At 52.5% G+C, this 21,942-nt stretch overlaps 2 protein-coding genes across 4 annotated transcripts in view; both read left to right on the top strand.

Annotated features, from left to right (window-relative positions):
• The window catches only part of LRCH4 (leucine rich repeats and calponin homology domain containing 4), a 66,764-nt gene extending 60,626 nt beyond the window's left edge, over window positions 1–6,138 (top strand). For 2 of the 3 annotated variants that reach the window (XM_083580951.1, XM_083580952.1), the window contains exons 15-18: window positions 257–363; window positions 1,349–1,486; window positions 2,722–2,799; window positions 3,477–5,228. In XM_083580951.1, coding sequence (XP_083437077.1) covers window positions 257–363; window positions 1,349–1,486; window positions 2,722–2,799; window positions 3,477–3,710 — 557 coding nt within the window. In that variant the 3' untranslated portion in view covers window positions 3,711–5,228. Of the gene's footprint in view, window positions 1–256; window positions 364–1,348; window positions 1,487–2,721; window positions 2,800–3,476; window positions 5,229–5,710 lie in introns of those variants that run through there. The other variant, XM_083580950.1, reaches the window with a different exon arrangement.
• A 2,529-nt stretch (window positions 6,139–8,667) lies between these two features.
• SPAG7 (sperm associated antigen 7) lies at window positions 8,668–21,503 on the top strand. Its single transcript, XM_083581232.1, has 7 exons — window positions 8,668–8,943; window positions 12,186–12,253; window positions 12,375–12,463; window positions 14,586–14,670; window positions 14,793–14,882; window positions 18,055–18,211; window positions 20,347–21,503. The coding sequence occupies exons 1-7, from the start codon at window positions 8,856–8,858 to the stop codon at window positions 20,469–20,471; spliced, it is 702 nt and encodes a 233-aa protein (XP_083437358.1). The 5' UTR covers window positions 8,668–8,855; the 3' UTR covers window positions 20,472–21,503.
• Window positions 21,504–21,942: the final 439 nt, after the last annotated feature.

Genomic DNA, 21,942 nt, shown 5'->3' with positions numbered 1-21,942 from the left:
TGATTGAACCCTCTGATCACTGCACCACACTGGCTCTACTGCTTCTGGTACCCTGCTATCTGCTTTGGAGTAACCCCCACATCCATCCAGCCCTCCAGCCCCTCCCCATTAATTTCAGGAGGGCAGAAGCTGCGAGAGGCACGATGTGGATGTAACTTGGGTCCTTCTACGTGGCAAGACCTGGCGCTCTTCTCAGGCCTCTGAATTGAGGAACTGATGGCTTTGATCTTTCCCCCCCCCCCTCTTTCCTCCCCAGGTTCCTTCTCGCCTGACCTCTCCCCTTCTGAGCTCAGGAACCAGCGGAGGCTGCGTGCCGGATCGCAGGCCCAGGACGAAAGGGAGCATGCGGCTCAGCTGCGCAAGGTACAGACCCCCAAAAGCCAGGAGGAAGCAGCTTCCAAGGGGGCGCATCTCCTGGCGGCTGAACTGTAAACAAAACCTCGCATTAGGAGTGTGATGGGCTCAACACGTATACCGCCCCGTACCCATAGCTCCCAGGGCGGCTCACAACACAGAAGCGCAACGAAAAAGGAAAATGCAGAATAAAAATAAGAGCAAATACAGTGGTACCTCTGGTTGCGAACGGGATCCGTTCCGGAGGCCCATTCGCAACATGAAAAGAGCACAACCTGAAGCGCCATATCTGCGCTGGTGTGCGGTGCGATTTGGCGCTTCTGCGCATGCGGCGAAACCCGGAAGTAATCCTGTCTGGTACTTCCGGGTCGCCACAGGACGTAACATGAGGTATGACTGCAAAATCCTATGCCGCTTTATATATTTGAGGAACAGAATGTCGGAGCGGTTTAAAGCCTTTGTTAACACATCAGGCGAAACATTCAGAAATGCAGGCAGCAACCGTTTGAGGCGCGTTCGAATCGTGCCCAACTCAGGAGTGAGCAGAAAGCATCGCTGAAAGGCGTGGCACGGCGCAGGGTGTTGGCTTTCTCTATAGTGATTCAAAGACATGTGATTTCACCGAAACGCAAGGTGCCTTGGGGCGTTACCCCCGTGTCAGTGGGGAGCTGCCTGTAAAACATTGCAGAAGGCGGCTGAAGATGGAGTAAGCGGGGATGGCTTGGGGGGGCAGCAACGGAGGCATGTTGCGGCTTTGCTCTGCCCTCCCCAGTCAGAGGCAGCGATGCGCCTCAGGGGCCTGATCCGGCCGGCTCTCCTTACGTTCTGCTGCTCTTCGGACGCTGAGCCTGACCCAGCAGGGCCCTTTGTAAGTTCTTTCTCTCTCCCGGTAAAAGATGACCAGCATTAGTGGCGCACAGCTCCAGAGGATGCTGAGAGGTGGGTCCCTCAATCCCTGGCCTGACTGCTCCTCCTCTCCCCTTCTTCCCCGCAGGCCATCGAGTCCCAGCTGAACGTCACCCTGGCCGAAGACCTGGGCGAGGCGCTGGCCAACGGGGTGGTCCTCTGCCAGCTGGTGAATCACCTGCGCCCTCGAGCCGTGCCCTTCATCCACGTGCCCTCCCCAGCTGTGGTGAGCCTTTCGGGTCGGGGAGCCTGCCAGACCCCCAAGTCCACAAGAATCAGGGGCTCCCAAGCTGCCCCCTTGGACCCATAAACTCTTTTTTTATATAAATTTATTTGGTTTTGCAAATTAAGAGTTTTCCAATCGCATATCCAGCATGCAACATAAAAACAAGCGTCTCCTGGACTTCTTCTGGAAAGCTTTTAATGTTTACTAGGTTATTGTATTTTAGTGTTTTGTTGGGAACCGCTCAGATGGGCGGGGTATAAATTATTATTATTATTATTATTATTAATATTATTAATCCCTCCCCCCCTTTGTGAGTCCTATTGTTAAACATTTCCTCCTGCATCTTTCATAATAATACAAATCTCTCACATCTCCCTTATATCCAAAATTCACCATTAAACTACAAGGGTTATTCCAGTCCTACTAACGATGTTTACAATGGTCTTTAAGATAAGTTATAAATTTCCCCCATTATTAACATTTTGTGTTCCTGATGGCAAAAATGGCCGGAAGAATCAGAAATCAGGAAGACCTTGGACCCATAAACTAATAATAATAATAATAATAATAATAATAATAATAATAATAATAATAAATTTATTATTTATACCCCGCCACTCTGGGCAGCTTCCAACCAAATATCGAAAACAATACAGCGTCAGACATTAAAAACTTCCTTAAACAGGGCTGCCTTCAGGTGTCTTTTAAAAGTAAAATAGTTGTTTATTGCCTTGACATCTGCTGGGAGGGCATTCCACAGGGCAGGTGCCACTACCAAGAAGGCCCTGTTCCTGGTTCCCTCCCCTACAAAGAACATAATTTAGAACAGCGGTTTTGTTTCTGCAACCCGCTAATAACAATAGAATTCAAAACGGTAGCAATTGCTGCTGATTCAAAATTCGGTTTAAGCTACTTAAGTGTGATCAGTTCAACAGAATGGATGGGCACTGGATCCCAGTTCCCTCCTGGCACCCCCGCCTCGCCTCTGAGCTCACCCCTAGGTGATGCTGCCTCCCCAGGGGCACCTAGACCAGGTCTGCCCGGCCCAAGGGGTGCGAGAAGCTGCCTAAGGTCATTGCTTCACCCAGCTTAGTACGGCCTGCACTGGCTGGCAGCAGCGGCTGCCCAGGACTTTAGGCAGAGAAGAATCCCCGCCAGCCCAGCCCAGGACCTTCTGTGTGCCAAGCCTTGGCCATTGCTGAGTTGACCTCCTCTCTCGCTCTCTCTCAAAACAGCCAAAGCTGAACGCCATCAAAAGCCGGAAGAACGTGGACAGCTTCTTGGCCGCCTGCCGCCAGCTGGGGCTTCCGGAGGTGAGGTTGGGCTTCTGTGGGGGTCTTTGTGTGCTGCTGCTTGCTTGTGCCTGCTGGGGAGGGAGGATTGGGGGGGGACACAGGAAGACCCTCCTTTAAGAAATGGCCCTGTTTTTGCACAACACACACACTCTCTCTCTTTCCATTCCTGCTCACACATTGCCCCCAACTCCCTCCCCAGTACAACTCAGAGCCCTAGAGTTGCAAGGGACCCCCAAGGGTCATCCAGACCAACCCCCCGGCTCGGGCAGCCACCCAACCCCTGCTTAAAACACCTTCTAGGGAGGAGAGCCCGCCAGTCTGCGAGGGGGTCCGTTCCGCTCTCAAACAGCTCTTGCCGCCCAAACATTATTCCTGACGCTTGGCCGGAATCTCCTCCCTTGCCGTTCAAAGCCGTGGGTTCAGGTCCTGCCCTCTGAAAGCCAGCTGGCTCCATCATCCACAGGATGATAGAATGGTACAGCTGGAAGGGACACCGGGGGGTTATCCATCCCAACCCGCTGCAAAGCAGGAATCTCAAGGTGGCCATTGGGCAAACAAGACCCGGTTTCCAGTCTGGCTGCCCTTCTCTGCAAACTTTGAGCCCCCTCCCTCCCCACCTGCAAGCCGCCGACCTTCCTCTGTGTGCTACCAGTGTGTTTTTTTGTGTGTTCTGTGTTCTCTCCCCTCTGCCACAGGTCTCTCTCTGCTCCGCCTCCGACGTGGCCGCCCTCCTGCAAGGCAACGTCCGCGGCTTGCTCCGCCTCCTCGAGGCCCTGCTGCCGCTGCCATCGCCGCTGCCCGCGCCCCCCGGGGGGGACAGGCCCCTCGCCCCGCCCGCCCTCTCCGAACACCTCGCTGGCTTTGGCGTCTTCTATGTCGTCCTCATGCTCCTCCTCTACTTCACCTATCGCAACCTCTGCGGCTGCTGAGCGGGCGGGCAGGGGGGGTCCCCGGCCACCCCCACCGGGCAGGAACAGGTTCTCCAGATGTGGGTCAGGGCGCGTGCCCCACACTCGCCAGGCTGCATTTGCACAGAGGTGGAAGTCCAGGTGTCAGCAGTGCAGTCGAAGCGGGACACAGACAAAAACCATTTTTCCCGAGGCCAGCGATCCCTGCAATTCCCCCCCCCTTAAATAATAATAATAGTTCTCCCCTCCCCAGTCAGAATTAGCTCCCTCTGCCAGGCCCAAGGGGCAGGGGGGAGTGCAGGGCAGCCCCCCCTTGGCACCCACTGTTCGGTCTCCTCTGTGCCTTGTTCCCCTAGCGAAAGGTGTTTTGGGGGGCCGTTATTTTGGCCGGGGGGAGAAGCCGCCAACTTCCTCCACCCCTCGGTTCACATGCACTTAAAACTGCGTTGCACTAATTCACGAGTGCCTGCAGGGGGGAGTTGGGGGCGTGCGGCAAGGGAGCACTAGCAGGCCCCCCCAAAAAACCTTAGGCGGCCCTAAAGCCTTGGCCCACCCACTCTGACACTGGGGGGTCTTCGCTGCCCCTGACCTCTCACACACAGCGCGTCTCTGAACCAAATGTCACCCCCTACCCCAGATTTTCTGCCTGCTCCCCTGCGCTGGCAAACCTTTGAGGGGCTCGGCTGTTCCGCACCCCAAAGTTTGTCCTGGGGCATCTCGGTTTGTGGGCTAAAGGGCACTTCTTCCTCAAATGCCCTTGCCCCCCCAAAGCTTTTTGGGGTTCCCCGTTCTGGACCTCTTCGCTTTTGGGGCTTCCCGGGGGCACCCGACTCTGGACTCGCACTCCTGCCCTTCCTTTAATCCAAACGTGCAATTTCTGAAGGTCCACGGAGGGAGGGAGGGACGGGGGCATTGCCGTGTTGCAGCCCACCCCATAATCTCTCTGGCACGGTGCACCCCCAAGTCCGGGGTGGCATTGTTGGGGGGGCGGGGAGGCCTTCAACTGGTGACAGGAATCGCCTTAATTCAGGGCAAAAGCGGCTCCTCTTTCTAGAGACGGCTGCAGTCAAAATTCCAGCCCCTTCTAGTCTCACTCCCCATCTCCGCTGCCTTAAATATATTAAATTATACATATATATTTTATATAAATATATAAATATATATATATATATTTGAAGAGAAGATGATTATGGAATACTGTAATGTAAAGGGGGAAAAATTTTTTGGTCTTTTTAAGCATGTACAGAATTGTAAATATGTGGTGCTCTCCATCGATCGCCTGCCCCCCTCTCTTGAGCAGGGGGGGGCCAAAAATCTTTTTCAAGGGCTTTGGGGTTGTTGTCCCCCCCCCTTATTTCACAGTCTCCCCACCCCACCAAAAAAAAAAAAAGGACTGCTGTACATTCTGCATTTGTGTTCTTCTTGCTTTTTTTGTTCCTTCTTGGGAGGCGGCTCCTGCGTTTTGTGTTTTGTTCCTCCTCGCCTCGACTTCTGTACATTGTAAAATACCAAGAAATGAATTCTTTTTTTTTTTCCAAACGACGGCAGCAGCAGTAGCCTTTGTTTCTTCCTTCCGCCTCCTTCGTCTTCTGGGTTGTCTTTGTACTTTTTCCTTCCTGGGGTGGGAGCAAGTTTGCTTTTGCAATCCGTGTTATGGGGTAGGTGCGGGTTGCGGTCTGACGGTCAGAACTTGCTGGTGGGAGTTGTAGTTCAGCGGCTGGGAGTTGTAGTTCAGCAGGGGGGGGTCCCAAAGCCTCCCTCCCTCCACCCACTCTGCAGAACCCACCCTGACCTTGAATGTGCGCATGCACACCTTTTCCCGCCTGCAAAGGGAGATGTGTGCGGCGCAGGCACACTTTTCCACCGGCTCCTGTGTCCAGCCGGGCAGATGTGGGCGGCCGTCTCGGTCAGCGGTGTCTGGCCGGACCGTCCACCTTTGGCCTGCCCTACTGAGAGAAGCGCCCCCTGCCTGCCTCCCCTGCTAACTTCTGCCCCCCCTTCCCGTTCCCCCCACCCCTCAGGAGTCTCTCTGCTCCCCCCACCACGTGCTGGAAGAGGAGGGTCTCCCCCGCGTGGCCGAGACGGTTCGGACTCTGCTGGCAACCCGCTGCGCTGCCCCACCTCTGGGGCGCCAGAAGACCTAGGCGGGCCGGACAGGGTGGCCTAGGCGGACCGGACAGCAGGGACTGCGCCAATCCGAATCTTGCAGGGCGGCAGTGCAGAGCCGTCATCGCTCAGGGATCTTCGTTGGGACCAAGCAAGAGGAGCCGGGAGCTTTCCCCACCGGGAAACGGACTCCACATTCAAAAGGGGCGAGAGGGCAAGACCCCTTTGTCAATGGCTCTCTTCCCATCCAAATTTAACAAGAACATTTGTGTGTTTTTTTGCATTTGCGCACATGTCGGTGAGGTTGCATTTAAATAAGCTGCTGCCTCAGTTGTATTGTCCATTAGCAAAGCCTTTTTCTATCGGTCTGGGATTATGAAATACGGGGCAGAAAGTCCTGACCTCTTCTTAAAAACTAGCCACTCTCAGCGCCCAGCCCTCCTTCAGCCCAGGTTTGTTTCCTTCCACAGAAAAAGACCTGTGGAGTTGGAAGGGACCCCCAAAGGTCATCCAGACCAACCCGCTTCAATGTGGGAATCCCAACTGCAGCATCCTTGACAGGAGTGGCCACCCAACCTCTGTTTAACAACCTCCAAGGGCCCCCCAGCGCCCAAGGGAGTCCTTGCGTGGTGAGACCTCCAGCGCTTCTCTGCAGGGCTCTTTCTGTTCCATCTGCAAAGATCCAAACCTCTGAGCTGCTGCATGTCTGAATGGGCAATTGCATGTCAGCCCGGAGAACACCCAGGTCGGATTGGAGGGTGGGGTGGGGTGGAAGCTTTCCTTCCAAGGACAACGGCAGGTTCGCTAACATCTGGAGGAGCTCAGCATCAGAGCAGGAGAAGAGCTCTGCCGGATGAGGCCAAGGGGGCCCCTCATGAAGACCCCCTCCTGTTCTCACAAGGGCCGCTGGAGCATAATAGCCACCCTCTCCCCCGGCGCTTCCGTCCCAGCGTGGCTGCCATGTTTGTAGGGGTGGGTGGGAACTGTAGTTCAGCCTAGGCGCCAAAGGTTGCTCACGCCCTGCAGGAAAAGAGCCCACCGCTGCACCCGGATCAGCCCAAATGCCCGCCTGGGACCCAGCACTGAACGTGGGTCGAGCAAATACCCCAAAGGAAAGCCCCCCACCACCTTCCACAGGGGAACTCGCTCGGTGGGGTCGACTCTGGAGTAAATGTACACAGCCCTGCAAGCGAGGGGGGTTTTCTTGCGGGTGGTGGGGCTTCAAGGGGGCTGGTCAAGCTAGCCTTTAGCAGATACTGCCCTCCTCGTGGGCACATGTCCCCTCTGCTAGGTCTCGGCACCCCCATGGCGTCGTGGGTTCTGTGCAGCTTTGGGGGAAGCGGTTTTGCTGCAGCCCAGACTGGCAGCGCCTGAAATGCACCAGCCGGCCTTCCCAGGCTTGGTGCCCTCCCAGGTGCCCCAGGGAGAGCATGGCAGCGGGCACGAGGGGATGTGGTCCACCCCCATCGCACAAGGCTACCCTAAGTGCAAGAAGAGGGGGAAAGGGGCCTGTTGAGTCCAGCCTCCTGGTCTCCCCCACGGCCAGAGCCCCTCTCCCCTCCTGTGGTTTCCAGCACCTGGGATTCGGGAACATCACTGGCTCGGAGCCACCGATAGCCATCTTTTCCACGAATGTATCCTAGCATCATAGAGTTGGAGGGAACCCCCCAAGGTCATCTAGTCCAACCCCCTGCAAGGCAGAGGTGATTTTTTTTTTTACCCAATGTGGGGCTCAAACCATAGCTGTCAACCTTCCCTTTTTTTGCGGGAAATCCCCTTATTCCAGCGCCATTTCCCGCTGCTATCCCGGATTGTTGTTGTTTAGTCCTTTAGTCGTGTCCGACTCTTCGTGACCCCCTGGACCAGAGCACGCCAGGCACTCCTGTCTTCCACTGCCTCCCGCAGTTTGGTCAAACTCATGCTGGTAGCTTCGAGAACACTGTCCCACCATCTCCTCCTCCGTCGTCCCCTTCTCCTTGTGCCCTCCATCTTTCCCAACATCAGGGTCTTTTCCAGGGAGTCTTCTCTTCTCATGAGGTGGCCAAAGTCTTGGAGCCTCAGCTTCAGGATCTGTCCTTCCAGTGAGCACTCAGGGCTGATTTCCTTCAGAATGGAGAGGTTTGATCTTCTTGCAGTCCATGGGACTCTCCAGAGTCTCCTCCAGCACCAGAATTCAAAAACATCAATTCTTCGGCGATCAGCCTTCTTTATGGTCCAGCTCTCATTTCCATACATCACTACTGGGAAAACCAGAGCTTTGACTATATGGACCTTTCTTGGCAAGGTGATGAGGCTGCTGATCCCTTATTTTCAAATCTGAAAGTTGACAGCTATGGCTCGAGCCCACGGCGCTGAGATCGAGAGTCTTGCTCCCCCCACTGAGCCATCCTGCCTCGTCCAGCCCCCTTTCAGAGCCGTCCAGGTGGGTGGCTCCTCAGCACCTGGGACTCAGAAGTTTCCCTGCCGCTCCGAGCGAGGCTCGTCGCCCACCCAGGACTCGTCTACACGGAAGCCCCCCAAAGAGGGGGGGGTATCGCTGCCGGGAAACGGGGGCGATTTCTGGGGGGTGGAGTTCTCCCGCTCCACCCCTGCGAGGAGGGCCGTGGGCTGAGCGGGTGGATTGGGCCCTGATCTCGCCCTCCTTCCGCGCTCTAACCACTGCGCCACGCTGCCTCTCCCTTTCCCCAATGCAGGCCGGTCGGGGCAGAGACCTCGCACTTCCTAAGGGGCGTGGCTAGCGGGATGCCCCGCCCCTGCGCCTAGGCCACTCCCCCCACAGGCAGAATTTCAACCGGTAGAGCGGGCGAAGTCTCCTTTCCCTTTAAGAGCCCCTCGCCCCGCCCCCTTCCCGACAGCCCCTTCCGAAGGGGCGTGGCTAGCGAAGACCTCCGCCCCCCCCACCCAACAGGCAGAAGTTCAACCGGTAGAGCGGGCGGGGTTTCCTTCCCCTTTAAGAGCTCTTCGCCCCGCCCCTTTCCCGTCAGCCCCGCGCGGCGGCGGCGGCGCCCTGACGTCACCGCGCTGGCTCGGGTGGGCGGGGCTTCCCGGCGGGCGGCCAAGATGGCGGAGCTGGACCTGCTGGGCTCCATCCTGAGCTCCATGGAGCCGCCGCCGGCGCTGGGCGACCGGGAGGCCAAGCGGGCCAAGGGTGAGGAAGCCGGGAGGGGGGGGACCCAGGAGTCCGGGAGGGAGGCAAGCGCCGCCTCCCCTCGCAGGTAGACTGCGCCGCCCCCTGGAGGCTCCGCTGGAAGAGGCCCAAGCGCGCAGGCGCAGCTCCGGGAGGGTGACGTCAAGGTCGCCGCGGGTCAGGCTGGATGACCCTGGAGCCCCTTCCGTCCCTGCAAGGCCCGCTGTCATTGGGGCACGCGATCCCAGCTGCCCCCTGGCTCCCCCCCCCCAAGGCTGGGTGCTGAGGGGTGCCCAGCAGAAGGAGGAGAGCCCTGCAGCCGGATGAGGCCCAAAGGGGCTCCCCATAGCCCGGCCCCCTGACCTCCCAGAGGCCGAGCAGGGACCCCAAAGATGGAAATGAAAAAGGGGGAGATACATTGGAGATCTTAGGCTTCTCCCTGGCCGCGTTTATCGTGTTTCGCTTTGTATTTTAGATATCTTTGTTTCGAATTAATAATAATAATAATAATAATAATAATAATAATAATAATAATAAATTTTATTTATACCCCGCCCTCCCCAGCCAAGACCAGGCTCAGGGTGGCTAATACCAAGTATAAAAACGATTGATTAGAATACAGTGGTACCTGGGGTTACATGCGCTTCAGGTCACAGACTCCGCTAACCCAGAGATAGTGCTTCAGGTTAAGAACTTTGCTTCAGGAGGAGAACAGAAATCGTGCTCTGGCGGCAGCAGGAGGCCCCGTTAGCTAAAGTGGTGCTTCAGGTTAAGAACAGTTTCAGGTTAAGAACGGACCTCCGGGACGAATTAAGTTCTTAACCCGAGGTACCACTGCACAGCTTGAAAAACAAGATTCAAGTACAACGTGAATTGAGTGTTGCAAGTGTTTTTGTCCTGTATTTTGAGATTATAAAGTGTGCTTTGTGGAGAAGAGTTTTGCAGAGTGGATGGTACATTTGGGGTTTGGGAGAAAAGGCAAGCGAGAGGCCACACGACAGGCGTTTAGAAAGTTGCTGAGGGGCCTGGAGAAAGTGGACACGGGGAAGGTTTTCTCCCTCTCTGCTAACATGGGAACTCGCGGGCACCCGAGAAAGCTGAATAATGCTGGGAGATTTGAGACAGAGGAAAGGAAATCTGTCTTCACGCAGCACAGAGAGACTGTGGAACTCCCTCCCTCAGGAGTCAAAGAAGATTATTATTATTATTATTATTTATTTATTTATTTATTTATTTATACCCCGCCCATCTGGCTGAGTTTCCCCAGCCACTCTGGGCGGCGCCCAATCAAGTGTTAAAAACAATACAGCGTTAAATATTAAAAACTTCACTGAACAGGGCTGCCTTCAGATGTCTTTTAAAGATAGGATAGCTGCTTATTTCCTTCACATCTGAAAGGAGGATGTTCCACGGGGCGGGTGCCACCACCGAGAAGGCCCTCTGCCTGGGTCCCTGTAACTTGGCTTCTTGCAGTGAGGGAACCGCCAGAAGGCCCTCGGCGCTGGACCTCAGTGTCTGGGTAGAACGATGGGGGTGGAGACGCTCCTTCAGGTATACTGGACCGAGGCCGTTTAGGGCTTTAAAGGCCAGCACCAACACTTTGATTTGTGCTCGGAAACGTACTGGGAGCCAGTGCAGATCTCTCAGAACCGGTGTTATGTGGTCTCGGCGGCTGCTCCCAGTCCCCAGTCTAGCTGCCGCGTTCTGGATTAATTGCAGTTTCCGGGTCACCTTCAAAGGTAGCTCCATGTAGAGCGCATTGTGGTAGTCCATGCAGGACATAACTAGAGCATGCACCACTCTGGCAAGACAGTCCGCAGGCAGGGAGGGTCTCATCCTGCGTACCAGATGGAGCTGGTAGACAGCTGCCCTGGACACAGAATTGATCTACGCCTCCATGGACAGCTGTGAGTCCAGAATGACTCCCAGGCTGCACACCTGGTCCTTCAGGGGCACAGTTGCCCCATTCAGGACCAGGGAGTCCTCCACACCCGCCCACCCCCTGTCCCCCCAAAACAGTAGGAATCTCAAGGGCTCCTAGTAGCCACAAAGGCTCCATCCTTCCTCCACGACGGGGTAGCATTGCCTGCCGGGAATCGCAGGAGGGGGCAGCATGGACTGGTGCCCCCATGCCCTGCTTTGGGGCTTCTATGGTCAGAGCATCTGGTCAGCCGCCGTGAGAGTGGGATATTGGACCTGGTGGGCCTGATCCAGCGGGACTCTCCTCCCCATTTCCTTCTGTAGAACTGAACTCCTTCTGGAGAGCTGGAAGGTCTACGGCTTCTCAGTTAGCAAGCAGCTGGGCCAGTGCTTCTCAACCTTTTTTTGGCCATGCCCCACCTAAGCCTCTCTAAAATCCTGATCCCCCCTCCTGTCACATATAATTCATATTATTCAGAAAGTGAACTGGTATTCACGTGGATGAAGCCTGAAAGGCCATTAATAACTCATTCTCGAATTGCCCTCCCCCCTTACGAATCAAATTGCCCCACATTGGGAACCGCAGGGCTGTCCCTGCCCCTGAGTAAGTTGGGATCTGGCCCAGAGGCTGCCATCTTGGAACCAGGAGTAAATGATCCCTTTCTGGGATCCCCCAAACCACTCACGCACCCCTTTCTGGGAATGGAGTTGAGAGATGACCTAACCTGGGGAGAAAACAGCAAAGACCTGATGAAGAGAGCACAGCAGAGGTTATATTTTCTGAGAATCCTCCGGAAAAAACAATCTCTCAAAGGACCTATTGATGGCATTTTACCATTGCACTGTTGAGAGTGTATTAACTTATGGTCTGTGTGTGTGGTTTGGGAGCTGCACCGTCAGGGGAAAAACAATGCTGTCCAGGGTTGTAAAGACTGCGGAGAGAATAATTGGGTGCACTCTTCCCACCTTGGATCAAATCTACGCTTCCAGGTGCCATAAGAAAGCGGCAGAGATAGCGCAGGACAGTGCGCACCCCGGAAATGATCTCTTTCAGCTTCTGCCTTCTGGAAGAAGGTGCAGGGTTATTAAGACTAGGACTAGCCGCCTGAGAAACAATTTCTACCCAAATGCGATTTTGGTTTTAAACGCAGTGTAAGGTAGTCTCTATGGGAGTATATTGCATTCAATTAGGGGGTATCAGAGTTTTTAGGGGGCTAACCAGGTTGGGATAGCAGGCTTGTTGGTTTTTGAATGTCTTATGTAGATTTTTCAATTTTGTTGTCTTGTATGGGACAATGACAATAAAGATTATCGTATCTTATTTCTCTCTCTCCCTTCTCCAGAGCAAACAGCACAGCTGAAGAAGCTTCAAGAGCAAGAGAAGAGGCAGAAAGTCGAGTTCAGGAAGCGGGTGCGTCCTCTGCCCCCCCCCAGGGCACGAGTCCCCAACTTGCAGGCAAGTGGGGACCAGGGACCACGCTGGCTTCCTCTTCGTCTGCTCACAGCTTCCTCTCTCTTCCCCCGCCATACAGATGGAGAAGGAGGTCTCTGATTTCATCCAAGATAGCAGCCAGACCAAGAAGAAGTTCCGGCCCATGAACAAGATTGAGCGCAGTATTCTGTGAGTCCACTGGGGGGGGGGCAAGGGGAGGAGGGGAGGGAAAAGGTACCGTTGCAGCTGGGCAGGTGAAATCCAGCCTCCAGGTGAAGCATACCTGACCTTGGCTTGGTTTCCGACTTCAGGACGGCCTGAACAGATTGGAGAACTGGGTGAATTGCGAATTTTTATTATTATGGTCACAGACCAGTTCCAGCTCACTTACAATATCAGGAAAATCATAAAACACAACAGGAATGCATTGAATTGCAATTGGGTATAACAGAGATAATGCAGATATAGCGGCAGTTTTAAGAAGATTGGAAGAAATTTAAGGACTATTTACAGAAACACTACAAAATTAATGAACTCTGAAAAGATGTTGGATTGAACTTTTGCGGTCTCTAGCTGTTATGATAAAGATAATAGGGATTAAAATTATTTAAGTCATAAAATTTAAGAAGTTGAGTGGAAAATAAGGTGTTATTTTAAAAAGGAATGTTAAGAGATTAGGATTTGCTGGATTAACAAGTTGAACTAGAAAACAAGAAGGGGAGGTATGAGGAAGTCAAAGAAACATGTTATTGAAAAATTGTTACTGAAATTGACTTGTTTTTAATATTTTACTTTTTCTTTTTCTTTTTGTGTTTGTATAAAATTGGAAAATATAATAAATATTTATATAAAAAAAAACAGATATAGCTGCAGTTTAAAAAATATATCACTAATGATCACTAAAATATAACCTAAAATTGTCATTTAAAACCTTAACCACTTTGGTAGTGCAGCTTGTTCCCTAAGTTTTATGGCGGTCGCACAGAATTTGGCCACCCTGAGCATGATCTCTGGATCCTTGTCCTCTACCAGGAGTTTTAGACATTGAAGTTCGGACCCGTTTGGAGATTTTTGTATAACAGGAGTGATAAATACCAAGCAAGCATCCCCGTAGAAACGGCAGTGTAACAAGACATGAGAGACAGTTTCTACCTCCGTCGAGCCGCGGGGGCAGACTCGTTCCACATATGGGTTACCCTCGAATCGGCCCGAACTGGGTGCAAGTAGCAAAATGAATTTAAATAGGGGCAAATGTAAGGTTCTGCACTTAGGCAGGAAGAACAAGATGCACAAATACAGGATGGGGGAACACCTGGCTTACTTGCAGCTCATGTGAAAAGGATCTTGGGGGGGGGGAGTCTTGGTGGACCACAAGCTGAACGTGAGCCCACAGTGTGATGCAGCAGCAAAAAAGGTGAATGCCATTCTGGGCTGCATCAACTAGAAGTCTAGTGTCCAGATCAAGGGAAATCATATCACTCCTCTCTGCTGCCTTGGTCAGGCCACACCTGGAATCCTATGTCCAATTCTGAGCAGCACAATTTAAGAAGGATGTTGAGAAGCTGGAATGTTTGCAGAGGAGGTTGGAGCAAGAGGTTCAAGGGTCTGGAAACCAAGCCTTGTGAGGAACAGTTGAAGGAGTTGGGGATGTTTAGCGAGAAGGACAGGAGATACGATGGCCATCTTCAAATATCTCAAGGGCTGGCACAAGGAAGGTGGAGCAAGCTTGTTTTCTCCTACTCTGGAGAGTATGACTTGAACCCGTGGCTTCAAGTGATGCTGAGGTCCAGCGCCAAGGGCCTTCTGGCGGTTCCCTCATTGTGAGAAGCAAAGCTACTGGGAACCAGGCAGAGGGCCTTCTTGGTGGTGGCGCCCGCCCTGTGGAACGCCCTTCCAGCAGATGTCAAAGAGAAGAACAACTACCAGACTTTTAGAAGACATCTGAAGGCAGCCCTGTTCAGGGAAGCTTTTAATGTTTAATAGTTTATTGCATTTTAATGTTCTGTTGGAAGCTGCCCAGAGTGGCTGGGGAAACCCAGCCAGATGGGCGGGGTACAAATAATAAATAATTGTTATTATTAATAATAATAAGAAAGGAGATCCTGACTAAACATGAGGGAAAACTTTTCTGTGTGCAAGAGCCCTTTGACAGCGGAAGAGGCTTTCTCAGAAGTTGTTGGAGGCTTTTAAACAGAGGGCAGTTCACCCTTCGTCTGGGACGCTTTAGCTGTGATTCCTGCATTGCAGGGGGTTGGACTAGATGACCCCCAGCACCCCTCCCAACGGTGCAATTCTCTGATTCCCATTCTAGGCACGACGTGGTGGAAGTCGCAGGCCTCACCTCCTTCTCCTTTGGTGACGAGGAGGAGTCCCGATACGTCATGATTTTCAAGAAGGCAAGTGGGAGATCCGTCGCTGTCCCCCTTTCACCCTCTTGGGGGTCGCTCCCCATTTCTCCTCTCCGCCCCCCGGAGAGTCCATGTTCCCGTTCTGACCTCCCCGTCCGCCTCTCTTTCAGGAATTCGCCCCCTCGGACGAAGAGCTGGACGCCTACCGCCGGGGGGAGGAGTGGGACCCCCAGCAGGCCGAGGAGAAACGCCGGCTGAAGGTGGGCAGCTTTCCTCGGGGGGGGGGCAGGGTTGGGGCTGTCGGGCCAGGATTGCAGTGCCACCCTCGGAGGAGACGCCACCCCAGGGTGCTCCTCGAGGGATTTGCAAACTGCGGAACCAGAGATCAACACCCCAACAGATAAGAACATTAGAAACTTGGATTTGGAGGCAGCTGTGCTTCTAAATAGGGACGCGGGTGGTGCTGGGGGTTAAACCACAGAGCCTAGGACTTGCCGATCAGAAGGTCGGCAGTTCGAATCCCCATGACGTGGTGAGCTCCCGTTGCTCGGTCCCTGCTCCTGCCAACCTAGCAGTTCGAAAGCACCTCAAAGTGCAAGTAGATCAATAGGTACCGCTCTGGCGGGAAGGTAAATGGTGTTCCCGTGCGCTGCTCTGGTTCGCCAGAAGCGGCTTAGTCCTGCTGGCCACATGACCCGGAAGCTGTACGCCGGCTCCCTCAGCCAGTAAAGTGAGATGAGCGCCGCAACCCCAGAGTCGGCCACGACTGGACCTAATGGTCAGGGGTCCCTTTACCTTTATGTTATGCTTCTAAATACCAGTTTATTTAGGGTGGGAGAGGGATGCTCTGAATGCTTTGATCCTGCTTTGGGTTTTCCACCATGGGTCCCTGTGAGGAGAGAGAGAGAAGAGATGCCCTTTGCTTAAGGATTCCTCCTGCACTCTCTTTGCTGCCTCGTCCTTTCCTGGGATGTCCAGCCATCGGGCTCAGCAGCCAGAACATCTCCCAAGGGACTCCCTGTGTAGCGTTCCCAAAGCAAGGAAGGATTGGACCCTGATTAATAGAATACACAGGAGGCTTGACCAGCAAGACTCTGGGAGGAGTGCGTATAATAATAATTCCTTCTCCACCCCTCGGCCCAGGTCGTTTTATTCACAAAAGAACTTTTTACACAGTGTCCGTAAGAACCAATCAGATTTCCTCTGAGTATTTCAAAAACCCCACGTGGGACAAAGTTAAAGTTAAAACTACAAAGAAACTATTTCCTACTTGAGCATGCATATGTAGTTGAGAGTAAATAAAACAGGAATAAAAGGAGGAATGCATTCAGCAAAACCCCAGAGGTCATAAACAGGATGGCAGTATTTGCCATCTCCTTGTGAACTCTCTTCCTGGCCCTTAAGATCCACCTAAATATTAACAACTACATCAAAGTGACCTACTATCCTTATGTACTGAGGATGCCTGAGGAAGCAACTGGCCTGTGTCTAGAATGCTGATACGTGCCTGTCAGGCACAGAGAAAGCAAATGGCCGAGGTGCAGAGGCCTGTGGGATATGATCAGAAACCATTGTCACTGAATCAAGCCCAATCAACGCAACGCTTTCATCGCGGACACAGTGGCTTGCTCCATATTTCATAATTCCTCATAGCAATCCCACCTGACCCCCACACTCCGGATATCTGCACCCCTACATCCCTGCCCTTTCTCTGCCTCTCCTGGCAGCAGCGGCAGGCGGACTGTCCTCCCCTTCTTCTGGTCTGCAGCATTTTAGCATTTCCCTGAGGGGAAGGAAAGGCCGCTGGGCTGCAGAGTGCAGTGGCTAGAGCACGTCCAAAGCCCTCAGCTTCGTCTGGTAGCCCAGCGGTGCCCCTAACCGGACAGGGGCAGCCTAACTTCTGCCTATGCTCTGGTAACCTCTAGGTTAGATTGCATATGTGAGGCTGCCTCTGAAGACGGTTCAGAAACGTCAGCTGCTGCAGGATTTTGCAGCCAGGTTGCAAGGGGGTTTGATCCTACGACACCCACCTTGGCCCAACTGCACTGGCTCCCCCTTTAAGTGCTGGTTTCGACCTTTAAAGCCTGTAAAGGACCGCAGCACCACAAGGGCCACCTCTCCCCATATTTACTGGCCCAGACTCTGCCCTCCTGTGTGGGCCGCCTCCATGAGAGGTCTGGAGGGTGACAACACGAGAACGGGGCCTTCTCTGCAGTGGCTCCCCATTTGTGGGATGCTCTCCCCAGGGAGGTCCACCTGGCGGCTTCATTATGCACCTTGAGGCGCCAGGTGAAAATGTTCCTCTTTAACCAGGCTAACCTCCATCCAAAGATTTCAGGGCAGTTCCCCAGATGAAAACGTCATGCGTGTTTGTGTTTTTATAGTGGAATCCTCCCTGTGATCTTTTGGGGGTTTTAAAAAAAAAATTATTGGTTTTCAAAAAATTTTTAAATAAACATACATCTTAACTGTACTTAATCCAATCTTAGTAACATTGTTAAGTGACTTCCTCAAATCCCCCTGGGTGAATTTCAGTGTATATCATTGTAACATTTTTCCAAAACCAATTTTCTCATAAAAGTAACTTAATCACTTAACATCTTTCTTTGTTTTCATGTTGACTTTAAACATATTATTCTCTAACATCACATATTTAAATCCTAAGCCTATCTGATATTTGCAAGTTTTTCCAGTTAAGTTATCTTAACATATTTAACTAAATAGTCTTTGAATTTCATCCCTTCTTCCTGGTACTCCTCCTCCTTCTGGTCGCGGACTCTTCCGGTCAGGTCGGCTAGCTCCGAAAAGTCCATCATCTTCATCTGCCATTCCTCCACTGTTGGGATTTTTTGTGATTTCCAATTCTTAGCTAGCAAAATTCTAGCTGCAGTTGTGGCATACAGAAACAATCTAACATCTTTTTTGGGCAATTCCAAACCTGTTATTCCAAGAAGAAAGGCCTCTGGTTTCTTAATAAATGTATATTTCAACATTTTTTCAATTCATTATAAATCTTCTCCCAGAAGTCTTTCCCCTTGGGGCAGGTCCACCACATGTGATAAAAAGTACCCTCCTCCCTGTGATCTTGGGAGGAAGGCGGCATGTGAAAAGAAGGATGGAGGGGTCCAGGATGAAGCAGCCGCTGTGTCAAACACACCACGCAGGCCCCATAAATTTGGCTATGGGGACGAATCACTTGCCCCCTCCAAGCACTGTGGGGTGGGCAGGTGTGGGGCTGGGAGCTGCTTCCATTAACTTAATTTGATTTTGAATTGATTTTAGAATGAATTGATTTTAGAATGCTGTGTTACTTTTATTGTTGTTAGCCGCTCTGAGTCCGGCTTTGGCTAGGGAGGTCGGGATATAAATAAAATTTTATTTTATTGATTCTTCCCTTCTGTCTCTCGCCCCTTCATGGCTTCTGCCCCGCAGGAACTGGCTCAGCGGCAGGCGGAAGAGGAAGCCCTGAAAGGCCCCACGGTGGTCAATCCCAACACCGACTACAAGGACAAGTACAGCCACCTGATTGGGAAGGTGGCTGCCAAGGACGCCGCGCACACCATGGAGGCCAACAAGGCCTACGGCTGCGGTGAGTCGGCCGGGGGTGGGTTGATTCTCCTGGTTGGCTCCCCCAGACCCAGAGGGACATCCTCGGCAAGAGCAGCCTGGACTGGCCCCTCGCCCCTCCAGGGCACCCCCAGCTGTGCACAGGGTGCTATCCCTCAAGAATCCTTGGGTCCACGGCACCCGTGGGAAACAGTCTCTGGGCATCCCCCTGCGTTTCAGAGCACGGGTTCCTTCTTTCTTGCTCCAGTGTGGATTTCTCTGAATCGTAGAGTTGGAAGGGACCGCATGGGGTCATCAAGTCCAGCCCCCTTGAAGGCAGCTGTCATGTAAGGGGGTCCAAGATGCACGGTCCAATATCCTTCAGTATACCTGAAGGAGCGTCTCCACCCCCGTCGTTCTGCCTGGACGCTGAGGTCCAGCTCCGAGGGCCTTCTGGCGGTTCCCTCACTGCGAGAAGCCAGGTTACAGGGAACCAGGCAGAGGGCCTTCTCAGTGGTGGCGCCCGCCCTGTGGAACTTCCTCCCACCAGATGTCAAAGAGATAAACAAGTACCAGATTTTTAGAAGACATCTGAGGGCAGCCCTGTTCAGGGAAGTTTTTAATGTTTGACGCATTACTGTATTTTAATATTTTGTTGGAAGCCGCCCAGAGTGGCTGGGGAAGCCCAACCAGATGGGCGGGGTATAAATAATGAATTATTATTATTATTATTATTATTATTATTATTATTAAACGGCACCGACTTCTAGTCGGCTGAGCTATATCCCTTGTAACAACCAGAAAATAAGAATACAGATTTGTGATAGAAAAAACAGCAAAGGGGGTAGTGTAGGGGGGATTAATGGGGGGGGATATAGAACCGCCCTGAGATCTACAGATATGGGGCAGTATACGTATTTAAGAATTATTATTATTATTATTATTATTATTATTATTATTATTATTAATATTAATAGAAGAAGAAGAAATGTCTTTACACATCACACAGCTGAACTGTGGAACTCCCCAACTTGGAGCGCTTTAAAAGAGGCTTAGACAGATTCATGGAGGAGGAGAGAGCTATTGATGGCTGCTAGCTGCAATAGCTATTGCTCTGTCTGTATAGTCAGAGGCAGGGATGCTTCCATGTACAGTACCAGTTGCTGGAAACCAGGAGGGAAGATTCATGTGCTCGAATCCTGCTTGCGGGTTTCTCTTTGGGGCAGCAGGTTGGCCACTGTGAGAACAAGATTCTGGGGGTCGATGGGCCCCCTTGGGCCTGTTCTTAAAGCATGGAAAGAAGAGGGAAAGTGTTGCAGACGGAGCTTTAGAGCAGATAATAATAATAATAATAATAATAATAATAATAATAATAATAATAAATTTATTTATACCCCGCCCTCCCCAGCCAAGACCGGGCTCAGGGCGGCTAACACCAAGTATAAAAACGATTGATTACAATACAACTTGAAAACAGGGTTAAAATACAACATTAAAATGCAGCCTCATTTCAGTAGAAACTCAAATCAAAAACTTTTTGGAGACGAAAACGTCAAGTCTTCACCAAGGCCAACTATCCAGACTGGTCCTATGTGGGCCAGAAAAAAGCCAGGGAAGTCCCCAGATAGGAGTTCCATCACAGGAGGAGAAAGGAGAAAGGAAAGAGGGGGAGGGAATCAAGTTGATTCTAAGCCAAAGGCCGGGCGGAACAACTCTGTCTTACAGGCCCTGCGGAAAGAAATCAGATCCTGCAGGGCCCTGGTCTCATGAGACAGAGCGTTCCACCAGGCCGGGGCCAGTGTTGAAAAGGCCCTGGCTCTGGTTGAGGCTAAGCTGACTTCCTTAGGGACCTCTAGGGTGTTGCTATTTATGGACCTTAAGGTCCTCCACGGGGCATTGAGAACATGGTGCGCCTTCCAGGTGTTGGGAAATGTAGTCCAGAACACCAGCAAGCCTCTCCACTTTCTCAATGCCTGCTCTGAGAGGCTCCTGTGTGCTTCAGAGTGGGCTGAATTGGGCCTTCGTGTTTGGGCTGGGCGATTCTCTGCCTTTTATTAAGGCTTTTTCATATTCAATACAAAAAAGACCCACCTGAATAAATGCAGAGTCCTCTCTCGGAGGTCAATCTTTGCCAGGCTGGCAAATTCTTGACGTTCCCCCATCCCTCTCCCCTCGCAGTTCCCGTCGCCAACAAGAGAGACACGCGCTCCATCGAGGAGGCCATGAACGAGATCCGGGCCAAGAAGCAGCGCCTCCGCCAGACCGAGGACGAGGGCCCCGCTCCGCCCGCTAGCAGCTCGTAGGGATCAGGGCAGCGGCCGGGCTTGCTCCCCGCTGGGTGATTTCAGGGACTCACCTCCGGAGCTGCTGCTTCTGTGGAACCCACCTGGGGGCTCCCTGGAGCGGATTAGGAGGGGGACGCCCACAAAACATCCCTCCCCCTCCTCCCTAGGTGTACCCCAGCCCTTTTGAGTAGTTGACCCCTAGCCTAGGGTGGCGCTAGCATGCCAGCGAGCAAGGAGGAGGAGGGTTTGTAAAAGTTTTTATCTTCTGCGTGTGAGAAAAGGGGCTGAGACAATTCTAGCAAGGTGGGAGGGTGTTAAGAGAATAAATAATATATCCCCCCCCCCAAAAAAAACCTCCACCACAGTTCCCTTTTTGTGTGCTGTTCAGACCTCCACAACTGAAGTTGCCCCTTTTAATCCTGTATTGTGCTTCCCCCCACCTTGCACTGAAGCCCCCCACCCTTACCTCTCCCCCATCTTAAAACTCCCCTGCACCCCAATTTGTATTACCGCTGTAGTACCACTCTCACCCACCAGAGAGGGCATCCCTCTGAGCTGCAGTACTCCCTGCATCCCGCCAGGGGGAGCAACCGAGTTGCAGTGCCACGGCCAACTGGAAGACTTTAACGGGGTGCAGCACAGCGGAGCCCCCTTTACCCCGCCGTGGGGTGGGAGGGCAAAGGGGCCCGATTGCCACCGTGTCCGCATTGCGGGGAGGGGTCCTTGCTGCGTTTGACAAGAGGGTCCCTTCCGTCTTTGGGGTGTCGAGGCTGAAGCATAACTGTCTTCCCTTTGGATCTTCTCCTAACGTCCCTGCCAGGTCTGGAGTTTTTATTCAGTGTGTAAATATTTAAGAAATTCTGTTTGCCTGTCTTCCCGCTATGGGGAGCCGATGCCCCCGTTGCACCCCCACCCCTGCTCCCATGTGTCACAGGCTCCCAAGGGGGCCTGGCCGTGTGGATGCTGGAGCCGGGGAGACGCCATCGGTGGTGTTTGGGCAGAGGGCTGTATATGTGTGTGGACAACATTAAATGCTTGTTTTGGACGCTGTCTTGCCTCTGCCTTTTCTCCGTGTCGAGAGCAAGAACTTCTTCACAGCCCCATGGAAGCTTTTGACATTTGGGGGGGCAAGTTTAGAGGGGAGATAAATAAGCACTTAAAAGTGTATACGACCACTCGAACTCAGGGCTGTTCAGTGAAGTTCGTGGGCAACGGGCAAGGGCAGAAGTATTATTTATGGTGATGATGATTTGTTAGATTTATATCATGGGTACCAACCTAAGGCCCGGGGGCCGGATCCGGCCCAGTCGCCTTCTAAATCCGGCCTGCAGACGGTCCAAGAATCAGAAGTTTTTTACATGAGTAGAATGTGTCCTTTTATTTAAAATATATCTCTGGGTTATTTGTGGGGCCCGCCTGGTGTTTTTACATGAGTAGAATGTTTGCTTTTATTTAAAATGCATCTCTGGGTTATTTGTGGGGCATAGGA

The sequence above is a fragment of the Podarcis filfolensis genome, assembly GCF_964270895.1.
Source record: "Podarcis filfolensis genome assembly, chromosome: 13".
NCBI lineage: Eukaryota > Metazoa > Chordata > Lepidosauria > Squamata > Lacertidae > Podarcis > Podarcis filfolensis.
Note: the sequence above shows the minus strand (reverse complement) of the source record. Positions and strands in the feature narration are given on the sequence as shown.

What these genes read in the sequence shown, in the direction of transcription:
- SPAG7 (XM_083581232.1), top strand. Translation starts at nt 8,856, where the DNA reads ATGGCGGAGCTGGACCTGCTGGGCTCCATCCTGAGCTCCATGGAGCCG. An exon ending in GGAGGCCAAGCGGGCCAAGG is followed by an intron (nt 8,944 to 12,185) that starts GTGAGGAAGCCG and finishes TCCCTTCTCCAG; the next exon opens with AGCAAACAGCACAGCTGAAG. An exon ending in CAACAAGGCCTACGGCTGCG is followed by an intron (nt 18,212 to 20,346) that starts GTGAGTCGGCCG and finishes CTCCCCTCGCAG; the next exon opens with TTCCCGTCGCCAACAAGAGA.